The sequence below is a fragment of the Berghia stephanieae genome, chromosome 3 (genome assembly GCF_034508935.2).
Source record: "Berghia stephanieae isolate SIO BIC M18660-M18661 chromosome 3, UCSD_Bste_1.3, whole genome shotgun sequence".
Classification (NCBI taxonomy): domain Eukaryota; kingdom Metazoa; phylum Mollusca; class Gastropoda; order Nudibranchia; family Aeolidiidae; genus Berghia; species Berghia stephanieae.
Genome location: NC_088362.1, coordinates 87,018,776 through 87,035,691, shown reverse-complemented (window position 1 = coordinate 87,035,691; position 16,916 = coordinate 87,018,776). Strand labels below are relative to the sequence as shown.

The 16,916-nt window shown below is 35.8% G+C and overlaps 1 protein-coding gene across 1 annotated transcript in view; it reads left to right on the top strand.

Moving 5' to 3' along the window:
• The window catches only part of LOC144968720 (SWI/SNF-related matrix-associated actin-dependent regulator of chromatin subfamily B member 1-A-like), a 37,163-nt gene extending 21,377 nt beyond the window's left edge, over nt 1-15,786 (top strand). The window contains exons 7-10 of the mRNA XM_078907336.1: nt 4,696-4,804; nt 9,130-9,211; nt 9,588-9,719; nt 15,509-15,786. Coding sequence (XP_078763462.1) covers nt 4,696-4,804; nt 9,130-9,211; nt 9,588-9,719; nt 15,509-15,548 — 363 coding nt within the window. The 3' untranslated portion in view covers nt 15,549-15,786. The remainder of the gene's footprint in view (nt 1-4,695; nt 4,805-9,129; nt 9,212-9,587; nt 9,720-15,508) is intronic.
• Nucleotides 15,787-16,916: the final 1,130 nt, after the last annotated feature.

Sequence of the window (16,916 nt, the reverse complement as noted above, 5' to 3'; positions counted from 1 at the left end):
ACTAAAGTTAGGAATTTGTTTTTGGCCAGTAATCGTAACTTTATCAGACCATACCCAGATCAAAACAACAACCCCAACCCCCTGACAACATTACCCCTTGTTCTGAGTTTAAGAACATAGGCAAATTATTGTTCTTAGGCCGAACTGGGCTTTTATGTTCTGTATCATTCTATTTCACCCAGTTTCAACCCGTTGACATTTTAAATCCCAGCCCGTTGACATTCTAACTTCTCGTCAGGGCAAAAGTGGATACCAAATACTTAATAGTATTAGCTAACGAATGAAGTACTGAAAATATTGAGGACTTGGTATTAGTGTCCTTTATTAATCTTTAATATATTGACATCGTCTATGGAGATAAGTTTAAATGCAGAGGTTGTGCTTTCGGCTTTGGAATTAATTTGCGTGTTGTAAAGCCGCCAAATTCCATCCCGTCTATACAATTACCTCGTTTACTGCCAATTTGAAAACGCATTGAATTCGCCATGAATTAAATCTATCATTATGTCATACAGCTAGTCTACTCAAGACTGTACAACTTATAACAAAATTTTCTGAAGTTAAAGGACAGGTATCGACATCGTTCAAAAATTTTGGCTAAATTCAAGCTATTATTGATGGCACTCACTGAATTATCAATATTATAACATTTTTTTTGTAAAACTGCTTCTTAACCCATTGCTTCTCAATGCGCCCGAATGCGCCCGCTGAAAAATACCTTCGATCTTTCCAATGCGCCCGAATGCGCCCGGGCAGAAAGTGAAAGTAGATGGTATCGCTGCAACTCTTTTAACGGCAAAGGTTACTTCCGTAGCTTTGTGGAACTCTTATAAATAGAAAGTGCGAGAATGAAAGCGAAAGCAGCAATTTACCGTAGCGAAATATCTTGGATGAAACGAAAGTTACAGATTTTACAAACTTGTCAACAAAAGTCAGCTGTTTTGACAAACCAACTTCGTTTTTTTCAACAATGGCGTTTGATTTATTGAATTCCCTCTGCAATCAACGCAGTGTAGTTGATAATACAATTGATGACGAGGATTCAGGTGATGAATCAGATATAAACGTACAGTTTGAGGACATCGATAATGACAATGATAGTGAACAAAGTGACAGTGACAGTGATACTGAACCTGCACCCACAGAATGGTCAGACAACCTGCACAATGTGAATGTGGAACAATTTTCAGAATTTTCAGGTGTTGTGTTAGATTTTGACAGTATGAACAGCCCTCTAGAAGTGTTTGATTGTTTTTTCCCCCCTATTCTGTATGAGCATCTATCAGAACATACAAACCTTTATGCTCGGCAATGTCAGGAGAAGAAAGGTGTCGATAAATACTGGAAGCCGTGTTCATCATTGGAGATACAAAAATACATGTATATCAATATAATGTTTGGCATTCATACATTGCCAGACATTAATCTCTACTGGTCTTCAAACCCTAAGTATAGAGTTCCAGCAGTGGCTGATGTGATGGGTAAGCAGAGGTATATGAAAATAAATCAGTACATTCATGCAGCCGATACGTCCGATGTTGTTGCTGTTCAGCAAGATCCTGTCTTCAAAGTAAGACCTATCATTGATGAAATTCGCAACAAGTGTAAAACTCTTTATAAACCAGCAGAAGCGATAAGTATCGATGAGGCAATGGTGAAATTCAATGGCCGCCTTCACTGGAAGCAATATCTACCAAGCAAGCCATCGAAATATGGAATAAAAATTTGGTGTGCTGCAGAAGCGAAGACGGGCTACCTCCTAAATTTTTCCATATATACGGGGAAACAAGATGGCGTTAGAAATGGTCTGGGACACCATGTAGTGATGAATGTTGGAGTGGACTACCTAAACCAATATCATGCATTTTATATTGACAATTTTTTTAGTTCCGTAAAGCTTGCGGAGGACTTGCTGCTGAATAAAACCTATGTTTGCGGAACAATGAGAAAAAACCGTGTGGGATGGCCGCTGAAGGACAAAAAAATTTTAAAAGGTGAAACATTGATCAAACAAAAAGGAAATCTTGTTGCGACATCCTGGTTTGATAAAAGAGAGGTCAATATTTTGTCCAACTGTAATCCAACCACCACAACTGTTACTCGGTCATCCAGGCGTGGGAGAGTTGAGGTTGATATTCCGACCCCAGTGGCAAAGTATAACGACAATATGGGTGGAGTGGACCTTGCCGATCAGTACCGCTCATACTATCAAGTGGGTAGAGCATCAAAAAAATGGTGGAGGTATATTTTCTGGTTTTTAGTCCAAACGGCGATGATCAACTCCTTTCTCGCGTTAAAATCGGCGGCTGGAATAGTAGAAACCCGCTCATCAACTTGCAGACACCTTTTGTTCAGAATGAAAGTGTTGGAGGACTTGCTAATTAGAGCAGGAGCCGTTAACTCAGTTCCAAGAGCCCCTTCTGAGCAACCATCAGTTTCATCAAGCGTTACAGCATTAGACAAACACAAGAGCGTGAGAATTCCGGGACGTAAAAAACGCTGCTATCAGTGCGCTGAGGAAAAACGTAAAACTCCATCCAACAGAACCCCAGAAACTGTGAATGGCTGTGTTGTTTGCAATGTACACTTGTGTGAAGGCAAATGCTTTGCCAAATTCCACAAATATCAGTAAATATTAAAAAAATATCAACTCAAAAAAACAAACAAAGACAAAATTTGGGGGTAAATATTGTTTATTTTCTCTTTGATAATTTTATTTTCATGGAAGCGGTTTTAAAATCAATAAATGTTGCATATCATTGCAAAGGAAATTCATTTCTGAATTTCACTGTATTTTTTGTTTAAATAAAGGTTGAAAAATAACAAAGTTATGAATTTTTCAAAATTGTTGGGTGATCGTGCTGTAAGAGTTATCTCCCTGCGCTTGAGAGTTGAGCATAACTTGACCTAGATTTCTTTGAGAAGCAATGGGTTAACAGATACAGAAATTTGGTGGTGTTTTTTTTTCTTGCGCTGCTTATACTATTATGACTAATATAATATTTTGACAAATTGAATACTAGTCATTTAAAACAAATAGTTACTGAGTGCTTACCCACTATTATAGATTGAAAAAAAAATGTAAAAAAGGCAAAACACACGTAGACACACAATAGACACACACACACACACACACACACACACACACACACACACAAATCAAACAAAGCAGGGAAAATACCAACAAGAGAAAACAAATAAAAAAGAACAATAACCCCCCCCCCCCCCCAAAAAAAAAAAAAAACAACAGCAAACAAAACAAAACAACAACAACCCCCCCCCTCCCCTCCAAAAAAACCCCAAAAAAACAGAAACCAAAACAAAGAAAACCTGCCGAATCTTCCTCTGTGCCTAGCCAACCCAAACTCTCGAGCAGGTATTTGAATTGGATACTTACCAATAGGAGAACACGACAATTGTTCCTTATAAGAAATCAATCACCATTCTGGAATAAAAATCATATCCCAGAAGAAAAAAACAAACAAAAAAACCCCACGAAATTAAGACACACACACACACACACACACACCTCAAAAAAAATACACACATAACTGATTATTTGACTCACAAACAGAGGAGGTGGGGTTTGTGAAACATTTAAGACGATACGGCTATATCATGTAATTACGTGGATTCGAATCCAGCTCAGTAAAAGCAAAAACGGAATATTGCCCAGCTTTAGTGTGAAGGACGAATAGTGCAAGCAACACGATTTGTCCGTACGTACGGCAACCACGGTTGAAGCTATTCGACCTTAAGGACGAATAGGGCTACCCATTTGCTATTTACCAACATTTGCATCTTCATCAAAATATCACTTCAATAATTTTCAAATTTGATAGTGGAAAAAAGTAAGGAAAAACAAAGAATTTCAAAATTCTCAGAACATTAATGAATACCATGATAGACATAAAAAACCATTAAATTTTAAGCTTATCAGTCCTAAAAAAAAGTAATGAATCAAAAGTAACATAGATTAATTTTATCTGGTTGAACTCGACATGTTGGAATTTTTATGAAATTAGGTGTCAATTTTGATACGACTTTCAAAAATAGTGTTCGTATGTATGATTTCGAATTTGAGCGTTCTGTTAGTCAGCAACATAAATTACATCAAACAACGGATCCGACTCAAAAATTGAAACAAAACAAAAGAGAGCACAGGGTTTCATTTGATACAACTTTAAAATCCTAAAAGTTAATATATAAAGTTGTTTTTATCTTGGATTTTTTTTTTTTTAAACTATTTTTAAAAACTTAACTTCTGCAAACAAAATTTTTAATTTATACCAAAATAAAGATTTTTCTTTTGCCATTATTTTGGTACCATTAGTGAATAGATCTGAGCATTGGGGTTGTTCTCTAGTTCTTGGCTATCAAAACAACATAATTTCAGACGAAAGGTGTCTAAAGCTAATCAATTCAACCTATTTTTCTAGCAACATGAATTTAACAAATTTGATATGTTTAAAAAAAAAAAGGACAGCACTTTTAAACTGTGCTAGAAATATGTTTCTAGCTCAATTATGAATCAAATGCCATCAGTTTTAGAAGGCCGATATTTCGAGAGAAAAAAACCCCGCTGACTTCAAAATCGCATGTTTTGGAGTAGTTACTTTGAGTACATTAAGTAGCGGATATTACACTTATATAAGCTCACTAGAAGTAAATTTTGCTCCTTATTTTCTATTCCAGTTGAATATTCATGTTGGAAACATATCGTTAGTGGACCAGTTTGAGTGGGATATGTCAGAACCATCCAATAGTCCAGAGGAATTTGCAACAAAGTTGTGTGCTGAATTGGGTAAGCTCTTCCTTAAGCTGACATGCCACTTCTATAGATTTAATCAAACTTTATGAAAGGGATTTGTTAAAATATTGCTATTCTACACAAATGACTATTGTGTGACCAAACTGAACCACAAAATACCTAATGTAAAGCATGTGTAAGTGACGTTTCATATAATATATGGATGGAAATCATTCATTTTTTGCCCTATGCATCTTATTTCACTTTGCTTGAAATTTTTTTTGTTCTTTTAAGAGAGGAATAATATGCATATTTTTTGTTCAATGCCTGTGACAGGTCTGTATAAAACACGTGTTCTAAAGTGATTTGTATTGCTGAATGGATGAATCTTCTCATTATTGTTTTAAAAAATTCTACTCTCAAATCTGGTAGTCTTTTAGGGCCCTAAGACCCATTGATGCAGTGTTCCAGCACAGTGTCTCATCATAAAACAAAAGCAAGCGATATTGAGTGTGGTCAGAGATTGGTGACAAATGCTCTGGCACCATCACCATGTCCTTGTTTTAAGCACTTTGCAGGCATAACTCTGGATGGAGTTCCTGACCTTACATAGTGGGCAGGGAGGTACATACTGTGTCTTCTATCTGTTTTCCAACATGCTTTCGGTCATTGTCTTGGAATGAGATTACTTGGTTTTGTCCTGACCCTGGCTGAGAGGGAAACAGACAAATGTGTCGTTAATTTTGGGAGATGATATTTTTTTTCCTTGTAAATCATCTCTCTGTTTTGCACTGTTATATTTAGTTTACGTATTATTTATGATTTGTAAATTGAGTGTACTCCTCTTAGTTGGGACCTGTGTTTGTGTATGGATGAGACTTTTAGATCTCATACTAAGTACATTGATGGTGTGCTCTTGGAATCTACATCTGTTTCCTAGTTGAACCAATTCCACATTGTCTTACCTTTTCTTGAGTGCTTTAATTGTAATTCTAGAACTTATTACTATCCCATTTTCCTCCTTTTTACTGGCGCTGATATGACCTTAATGTGTTGCAAGCGCCGTAAAACTCTTAAAAACAAAAACAAACAGGCATAACTATTCTACTCAAGCATGAATAGGTATCTTGCTATAGGCAGTGATGGATATTATCAGTGTGATAGTAAAATATTTATGCCGACAAGGTAACTTGTACTGTATGAAATGAAAATTGTTTCCAACATGACCTGATTGTGGATCAATTGAAGTATCACGAAGAACATGGTGAATCCATTAAGATGGGCTATATAAATTTTTATTTTAGGAAGAGTGTAAACAGTCCTTCTGCGGACTTGATACACATTGTGTGTATATACAGTCCTTTGGTTTTAAAGAGAACAATAATTGCATCAACAACCTACAACCTACAACCCCACTCGAAATCTCAGGTCCTCAAAATTGTATCACCTTCAAATTCCAAAAACTAATCTTAACACGTTTTGGCATTTAAAGTAGGCCCCATCACTTGGAATTCACTCCCACTGTCAGTCAGACTTGAAAGCAGCATTGATAAATTCAAAAATAAACTGAAAACCTATCTCTTTGGGAAGTATTTAAATTAGATTATGCCAGGAATTATTGCAAAGCGCATACGTCCGTGCGTGTGTGTGTGTGTGTGTGTGTGAGTAATATATATTTATGTAAAGTGTGTATATGGATATGTGTGTGTGTGAGTGTGTGTGTAATTGGATGCATGTGAGCTTTTGTTTGTATGTCCGAATCTGCAGTATGTAATGTTTTTTACTGATGGTCCATTTGAAGTGCTTCGAAGCTTTGGCATAAGCGCTATATAAATGTACATTTATTATTATTATTATTATTATTAACACTAACTATGAATGCCTAAACATATAAATAAAATAAGTTGGCGGTGTTCGTGGTACTGGTGATGATGATGCAGTTGCTTTAATAGTGGAATTACTTTTTACACACACTTTGTGTATCTTCTTCTCAAGAGGACTGGATACACACTTCCAATATTTAATCCCGGTTCTTTAGTGTTAAAAGAACAATCTGTATTACTTGCCATCTACTCTTTGAATAGAAGGTTTCCCAATAGCATCAGAACTTTTGCCTCGTAGGCAAAAGAATTCATGCAATCCAAAAGATAGCAAGCAACTGTCATACCTGCTTATTATTATGGACCGTCCGTAATTGTTACAGAAGTGTAAGGACAATTACAGACTTACGGAAATAGAAGAAATATTACTGATACAAATAATAATTTTTTTTCTTCATTATTTACCAAATGCTACAATAAAAAAAAATCTCAATGCCTCGTTGGCTGGCGAACAGTGACGTCATGGACTCGCCTAACCCTAACCGGTAGACATAGTGCAGTGTCGACATATTATTATCGGGGCCATTGGCATACATCTATAAAAGGGTGTATCTAACATTATTTTTGTTTGCTTTAGTATAACTGAATTCTGACCATTAATTACTGATGAATTTTGTATTTCTTACTGAATTTGAAATTTTCAAGTAGGCAGGTATGAACTGTTGTTCTGATTACAAGTCAAAGTACTTTCTGTCAAATCTGAAAATCATTTATGGGTGGACAGATAGGCCAAAAATTGTTAGTATACATCTGGATTGAATGAGGTTCCTTTGATTCTGGGGTGAAGGCTCTATAATATATTTATAGTGCCCCTTTGTTTTATAATGCTGGGTAATGTAGAAGTGATATTCTTGAGCCTTAAATTGGATGAATATAGGTCCTATGATTTGTTATGAATATTGTATATATTGATTTATATTGGAATAAGTAACATTGTATTATTTGGAGTACCAAATATATTTTGGATATTAACTTAGTAATACACAAGGAAAAAAATCAGCTGTTCCTAACCGAAAAGGTCGCTTTTTTTCTTGTGTATCATAAACAACTTCAAAGATTTTTATCTCGAACCTGTGCCTGCCAACTCTATCACTTGTTAAAAAGTTATTTTATTTTAGTTCATTTTCTTCCTTCCTTCATATTTCATTTCAAATATATTTTAACCCTCTGACTGCTGCTACCACAACATTTGCGAGAATACCCGCGATAGTATCAGTGTGATCCCCGCAACTCTTGTGGAAGTCCAAAAAAAATTTGGCAATGGCTGAGAATTGCCGATATCAAACTTTTGATACTGCCATCATGTTCCTGAATGTCGATTATGCTCGAAACGAAAGCTGTGGTTTGTTTTGCTTCTGTTTTCTTTTATTTATTGAAAGACAGACAACCAGGAAGTGTTGGAGCATGTTTGTAGAAATATTTATGAGACTCTTGATGACTGTAGGGCTGATGGATCAGATGATAATAATAATAATAATAATAATAATAATAATAATAATAATAATAATAATAATATACTTTATTCATCCAAAAAAAAAAATGGAAATTCGTTTACAGACGTGGCATGCATAAAAATGTATAAACACAAAGTTGAGAATTTATGGTGACAATGTATACATATATATATATCTGCAAATATACTGTATACATATATATATATATATATATATATATATATATATATATATATATATATATATATATATGTGCAAATATACAAACATGTAAAAATATACAACCAAGAATCAATAGCAACACCGTATGATGACGCTGATAGTAGCGATAATGAAGACATCGTGATCGGAGTTTACTTCTGATATCACTTTGTGTGATAGTCTAACGACCTCATCAGATGGTGTGGATGGTGGTGATGGTGCTGGTCCAGGGGCCACAGGGGGGTGGGTGAAATTCCAAGAAGAAGGGGGCGTGGCAGGGGAACAGGTGTGAGGAGTGGTGCAGTTAGAGGTGTTGGAAGAGGAAGAAGACAGAATATGAATCATTGGCTGAATTAGGAAGATGAAGGAGAAGAAAGGACTTACAGTTTTAGTAAGGTTTCTCTCTCATTGACCCATCACTAGTGATTCAGGCTTTCGTGTGCCAGACGATGTGAATAGCCCTCTTGATTTTTTCAATTTGAAATGAGCTGATAAAGGCAACCATTCTCGGCAATCTGGTAACTTCTAATGAGTTAAGTCAACAAATGTTGACTAACTCTGCATCTCTGTGCTTCGGATTTTATGTATGATTTCATTTTTTGACCTACATATAAAATTTAAAAAGATTTATATTAAACAGTGGCCAAAATTCATCTTAGTGACTTAAAAATTAAGGGAATTGGGATTTTTTGATAACATGGCAAAACGTGCAGCAAGAAGTTGGAAGTCTCCTTAGACATTAGCAGTCAGGGAGTTAATAGATGAAGCAGTCTTGACGTGGTGCTCTTGCATCCTTCGGTATGCAAGATGCTTCATCATTGCTCTAATTATTTTTTTTTTTTAGGTTTGGGAGGAGAGTTTGTTACGGCCATTTCATACAGCATAAGGGGACAGCTTAGTTGGCATCAGAGGACTTATGCTTTCAGGTGGGTACACAATTTTGTGGTAATCCTTTTTGCTATTGACTTTGTGGTATGCAAGTTCAAAGAACAGCTTTTGACATACATAAACATTAAATAAAGAAACTATCACTAGTTACCTCTTTGATCAGATACCGTTGGCAATGAGGAATTATGTTATATATACATCATATCATATAATTTAAAGGGTTATTTTGTCCTACTGACCTTTGAAATAACCTGTGTATTTAAATTCCAATCATAAATAAATCAGGAATTGATCTTTATCAAGCATTATTTTGATCTGTCTACAGAAGAAGCATTTTTCGTTTCATACTTGATACTTTTCCAAAGTTTTACAGTAAAAATAAAAAAAATAATTTCAAAATAATTTTTTCCATAGTGAGGCTCCTTTGCCAGTGGTTGAAGTGGCATTTCGCAATCAAAATGAAGCAGATCAATGGTGTCCATTTTTGGAAACATTAACCGATGCAGAAATGGAGAAAAAGATAAGGGACCAGGATAGAAATACCAGGTTAGTTTTAAATCGTGTACTGTTGTTGTTCAGAAATTGGGATCTGATCACTGTCATGGAACAAAATGATATCCCCTTTTATTTGGTATATTATGTAGGATAAAAAGTTGAAAAATAAAAATGAAGCAATTGATTGCTTATTTATTTTACCTCTGGTTTATTCTTTCTCTCTCTCTCTCTCTCTCTCTCTCTCTCTCTCTCTCTCTCTCTCTCTCTCTCTCTCTCTCTCTCTCTCTCTCTCTCTAAGTGTGTATCACACACACACACACACACACTGTGACAAGTACAAAACATATGGATGGATAAAGTATTAATCTAAAATGTGACAAATCCGGTTAGTTCAAAATAATAACAAAATAAAAATAACATCTGTAAAAGTAGATAGTGGATAATAATAAAATATAAACATTGAATATTATAAGACTTAATAAGACTACTATTCAGGTATAATAGTAAAATATTAGACAAGAAGACTCTCAGTCTTGCCACTCTTTAGACAGAATTAGCTTTGAATCTAATCTGACATTGAATCTTACTATTTTCATCAAAAGTTATAGAACTCCATAAAAGCGACGCTACAAATCTGAGTTACATCATTTTTACTTCTTCCTTGATCAAAATGGTCGATTGTTTGTTTGTACTTTAGGATTTTATGGCGCTTGCGACACTTTTAGGTAACTTCAGCGACAGTAAAATTGAAGAAAATGGGATAGTCAAGAAATTCTAGATTTAAGATTAAAAGCACCAGGAAAAAAGTAAGACAAAGGGGACTGTTTTAAATAGAGGTCAGAAGTGGATTTTAAGAGCAAAACTATCAATGCTATCAAACTAGCAAGCGGCACTGGTGTAATTTAATGATCTGAAAAAATGTGTATGAAACAGTGCGAGACAAAACAGAGAGAAAAATCCAAGACAAAACCCATCCCAAAATATCAGCCTGCCTCCACTTTGGAGGCGGGCTGATTTTTTTGGATGTTTTTTTTTTTTATTTTTATTTCGCTGTTGTATTTTTCTCTCTGCTTTGTCTGGCACTGTTTCATACACATTTTTCATATCTTTGTCAATGTTCTTAGTCTAAGATCACCGAAAACTAAAAGTCTCATCAAGACAAAAACACAAGATCCAGCAAAAAGGAATACTCAAATGTTTACAAAATACATTAAAAACTAGATAATTAATAGAGTAGGGTGTTCCAATTCGGACACCTACCCTATTCACCGTCTATTTTAATGCCTAAATTTGATAAGAATTATGACATAGAGCTTGGTTCCGATTTAAGACGGCCAGAAATAAATGCATGATAAATTTAATCCAATTTTAGTCCTGTTCTATTTCATCTAGTTCGTATCTTAAAATCCTTGTCTCGCACGGAAGATAGGTTACAAGTTTCTCACATCGCTTTTTCATTAATTCAAGGCATCTTACAGTTGACGTAGCAATTTAAAGCAATAGCATTTACCATATAATATCACACAATTAAAAAGGATTTTTCTCATATATTGTTTTTAATTTGTGCGGTCATACATTATCTGGAACCAACAACTAGGTATATTTATGCCTCTTTTCTCGATTTATTTAAAAAGATTTTAAAAACCTGGTTTTTCCAATTCAGACACGGGGTTGTCGCAATTTTAACATGACTTTTTCCATCTGCTCTATTTTGTTGTTGTTTATTTGTTTTCAATATTAATTCTAAAATTTTTTATTAATTAAGATTCCTCCGAATAAAATATTGGTTTTCTGTGCAAACATTCAAATTGAATTATTATTAAGAGTGACTTCTCCTCTCGTCTAGTGCGGGGTGGTCCTTGGCAAGCTTAAGGACCACGGTCCTACGGTCCCTGGGAAATGAAAACCGCAAGGACCGGTCCTTTTCGACATTGAACATTCCTGAGAGACTGTTGGAAGTTCGAACCGTTTTGACCTTTGGGACCGTGGGATCGTTCATTCTTGAACCGTTAAAGACTTGGACCGCTACCCGATGAAAACCGTGGTCTACAGGAGTAAAACACACGGAGTAGTCACACTCATTTCAAATTGTAACCTAATTAGAGAAGAGGGGTGATGCCTTCTTTATTTGCTCACCGTACTTCATTGTTACTTCGATAATTTAGCGTAAATAAAATTTGAAATTCATCCCCATTAACGGAGATAATGGAATCGCCCAAGGCGTTGATCGAGTTGTTCGTGGCGTTGATACACACACGCAACTCCTAACCCCCCCCCCCCCCCCCCCCCCCCACACACACACACACACATTAGAGGGCAGCGAGCATTGAAGAGTAAGAGAGAGACGTGAAGTTATAATAAGAGGGGGTGGATGCGGTAATAAGTAATAAGAGGGGTCGATGGTGACTTTTCACCAGATCTAACAAACCCAGCTACCCATTCACTGCTGAGTAGACAGGGATTCAGAAAAAACTCGCCTGCACCCGGGATCGATCTCTGGCCCTTTGCGTATAAAGAGAGTGCTCTATCAACTGAGCTATCGGGGTCCCCAAATATTCTATTGGACTTTTTAAAAATACCAACGTTATAACTGGGTTTTTTGGAAGGAAGAAACTAATGAAACTCATATTATTTGATTAGTTAAAACACCAAACGAAATTTTAATATTATTGTATTATTTTAAATGACAACAATGCGATAGAAAGGAGTGGTGACAAGAGATGGACAAAAGAAAACAAAAAATCGGACTTGCTACTTGCTAGGTTCGAGACACACACACACACACACACACACACACACACACACAAACACAAACACACACATCTTTAGTAGTCACATGCATTTCAAACAATTACCCATTAGAGAAGAGGGGTCATGCCTTCACCATAGATCATTGTCATTGCGATCACTATGGTGTAGTAAATTTTGAAATTTACCCCGTATAATGGAATCGTCCAAGGTGTGCGCCTCCTGTTCCCCCCATCTCACACACGAAAGGGCGATTTGCGGAGTGGAGTGAGGTGGTCGTCTGCCTCTATGGTCGTCTGTGTCGTTTAGTGTATGGCAAAGGGGGGTGGGTGCGATTAATTAAGTGGGATGGGTGGTGATTGGTGGAAGATAGGCAAAGAACCGAGGCAACGAATCGCTGGGGAAGTAGTATGGCGCGAGACCGTTGAAAGGTGATAAGAAGTGAGGACTGCCGCTGGTCTTCCACTTTGGGACTGGTCCCCGGTTCACAGCTAAAAGACCGTGGGACCGGTCCTCAGCGCGGCACTATCGTCATACAGCACCTATTACCTTAATCTTACACTTTTACCAAAAAAAATGTTTTAATGACGTCATAGATTCTTGAGGTTGTCTAATTAATATTTTTTTGCGTAATCAGTAATCCCTTTCCATTCTTTTTGACACTTAAATTCATAAAGAAACCAGCTTTTATATTTGATTATTATCATATCAATCCACCCTTATCGTGAAGGTAAGCTCGTTTGACATCCATTTTAACTCAAAAGTTAGTTGCATTTCTCTGAATTGTCAAAGAGTTGTCTGAAATGGAACAACGGGGAGTCCGAATTGGGACAAGTGACTAGGTCCCATAAATCAGGCCAGGCACACAAATAAAGTCGGATTATGGACAAGTATTTTACCTAAAATTTTGATTATGGACAAATATTTTACCTAAAATTTTAGCTTGATGGTGCTTGCAACACATGAAACAAATATTTTCACATCTACTCTCGTTGCCATTAGAAGTCATTGGGTGACCAAATTGGAACACCTTTCCCTATTACACAACACTGAGATGATTTACAAGGGAAAAATATCATCTTTCAAAATTAATACTATATATTTGAGGACAAAACTAAGTAATCTCATTCCAAGACAAAGATGGAAAGCAGCATTGGAAAGGCCATATAGGGGGATTGAAGACACAGCAACAGTGACCTCCCTGTCCACCATGGGAGGTCAATAGACCCCACCCAGAAAATGGTTGGTTGATCAGGTCTGCTGTTATAATCAGATTTCAAAGAAAATGGGATAAATCATGTTTAGATTTAGTTTTACAGTCAAAAGATTAATATTAAGACAGTGGCAAATTATAGTAAATTGGGGTCCAAAATTACAAGCTCAAATTAACGAGAAAGTTGGCTTTAACAAGAAAAGTAATTATTTGATGCTTTTTCAATTTCTTTACAAAAGATTTTGACAAAGTTACTCGTACGTCAAATTTGACCTCATTTATTTAAAGATCATTTTTTAAGATTAAAGATGATTTGCTTGAAAGACTGACATCGTGTGCTGAAGGTAACTTGACTTGAAGTTGAAGACGATGAGAGAAAGCGAAAATAGAAATTTTGTAAATTTATGGGATTGGCCCACTTATCTTCAATACTATTCTAATATAATTTTGGACGCACATGCAGATAGGGCATTTCTAAGTGACCAATCATAATGGATATTGGCCAGTTTTTAAATGCACTGAGTTTTGTATTTTATACTTTTTACCCTGGCAAATCATGTATAAAATTTTATATTTAAATGCTTATTTTTTTAAAAATGTATAAGCATTAAAAAAAAAAACTGTATAATATTTTTCATTGCAATGGGTCATATTAATATGTTGGACACTGGTAAACACACTTTTAGAACTTGAAGTATTGGTCACTGCTCACATCCAGGTACACTTCTTCTTTCCTGAATTGAGTGTGCTATAATATGTAGAGTGTCTTACCCTAGGATATAACATTGAGATAAGAAGAAAAAAAATATGTGTGATCATTTTCACTATTATATCTCATTACTGATCTTATCATGTTCAATGTTGCTCAACTGCAGCAAATGTCATTTAAAGTAATTCCTTAATTATTGCCTCTGCATAAACATCGTGCACACTGTTGTAGCACAGAAATAAAATTGTAACTTACTTTTGAATTCATACCTTGTGTTTGTCAACATTGTCGAAATCCCTAGATAAGATTTATAAAACACAGTCAACCTAGTATCATGATACAAATCTAGTAGGAGTGAGGGTCAGGTTTATTCGAATGTCAATGGATTTGTTGAAAACAGTGTTTCATTTTTAATATTAATCGGTTTAAAAAATAATATTGGTAGATATTTTATTTTCCTCGTTGAGACATAGTTTACCCTAGATCTGAACTAATTGAACATGAGTTTTATTGAATACATTATAAAAATTCAATTGATGTCCACTGTACCAAGAAAAATAAATTGAATTAAATGTCAGATCTCCATATTATACATGAACAAGCATGGCACAAAAACAAGAAATAAATTTACATATTGCTGAAAAAAAGAAAATAGCATATATAATCTCAAAGTCAAATTACAGTTACATGTCATAACAAGATATGAAGTGAGTAGAAAAGTGCCAGAAGACAATAGAGAATAAAAAATTTTCGCGGCGGTGTGGGGTTAGAACCTGCGACCTTATTGGTACGACAACTCCGCCTGGCAGGTGAGAGCGTGGCTCTACCGTGTGGGCTATCCACGAACACAAAAATATTCGTATCAAACCCAAGTCATTTCTAGATCCCTCTCTCACCCACTTCTTTAGACCGCCGATTCGTTCGCACACCACCATCGTGAAGTAATTTTGACCAGCAGTTAAGCCAATATTCTCAACACAAACATATAACATAGAAACCATTGAGACATTGAGTATGCTCCGGTGTATGGGGTGAATTTTTTTGTCATACATGGTTTACATTATACAATTTCCCTTTTACATTACATTTTATGAAATGTGACATTGATTTTTAAATTGTATATAAAACACTGTTTTTTACATATGTACCACTCTTTATCTCTCTTCCCAGACGAATGCGACGCCTTGCCAATACAGCTCCCACCTGGTGAATGTCGAGAAACATAATCCAAAAGATCTTCTAGATACCTCAGCGTTTATCCCCCCGCCCCCCCCCCCCCCCCCCTCCTTTCCCTCTCAAAATTCTTAATTAATGTAAGATATTTGTTTTCACAATATTCACAATTCTTTTTTTAAAAAATCATTTTGAACTTTCTTGAACAATCATCATTTTACAACAATCCTTTCATTTTTGCTACGGATCATAATAAATGTGAACATGTAAAGAAATGATTTGTATTTTTAGGTCGTTTTTTTTTTCCTTCACTTCTTATACTGACGTTGTATTTTAAAAAGTGGAACAAAACTCTTTGCTGATGATAGCGCTTGTCAAGAGAGAGAGATATGGATCATTAGATAACATATATGGAAAATATCTTGCTCCTGTTGCAAATTGTCATCTATTGAATTGAAGACCACTCTCCCAGATATTTTATCTCAAAAATTTCTCATAACTGATGTACTGGGCTAGCAGATATCACCATCACAACTTCATCAGCATCTCTTACCATCAACATCATGACATCATCACTTCTACAACTGCCATCATAGCATTGTCACTGCCACAACCACCACCACATCACTTCTACCACCACCGCCACCACAGCTTCATCATCATCACCACCACCACCACTAGAGCACCATCGCTACAACAACCAACACTTCTTCCACTGACACTAGCATCAATACTACCAACACGTTAAGGGTCTTTTGGTCATTTCTTTGAGTGTTTCGAAAGCAATTTCCTTTGATATTGCAATTTCTGAGCCTTATGCTAATTTTAAATGGCCATTAAGTTTTAGTTTCTCGATAAATCAATAATTTTGTAATCACTAGAGATTGCTTGAATCATGAAGATCAGAGTTTATTTTGATTTGGGATTGATGTTAGCTTTTATATAAATTTTTGTATAGTGCGCACTTTTTTTCCACATGTGCGAACAAAATACACTTTTTTTGTAAAAAATATACTTTTTAGGGTCATGGAATACACTTTTCATCCTGGGAAGGTTGGCAGGTCTGAGTAAATGCTTGTGTCTTTCAACCCTAGCAAATGCCCGTGTCTTTCAACCCCTAGTAAATGATCGTGTCTTCAACCCTAGAAAATGTTCGTGTCTTTCAACCCTAGCAAATGCTCGTGTCTTTCAACCCTAGCAAATGCTGTGTCTTTCAACCCTAGTAAATGCCTGTGTCTTTCAACCCCTAGCAAATGCCAGTGTCTTTCAACCCTTGTAAATGCTTGTGTCTTTCAAACTTGGCAAATGCTTGTGTCTTTCAACCCTAGTAAATGCCCGTGTCTTCATCAACCCTAGCAAATGCTCGTGTATTTCAACCCTAGCAAATGCTCGTGTCTTCAACCCT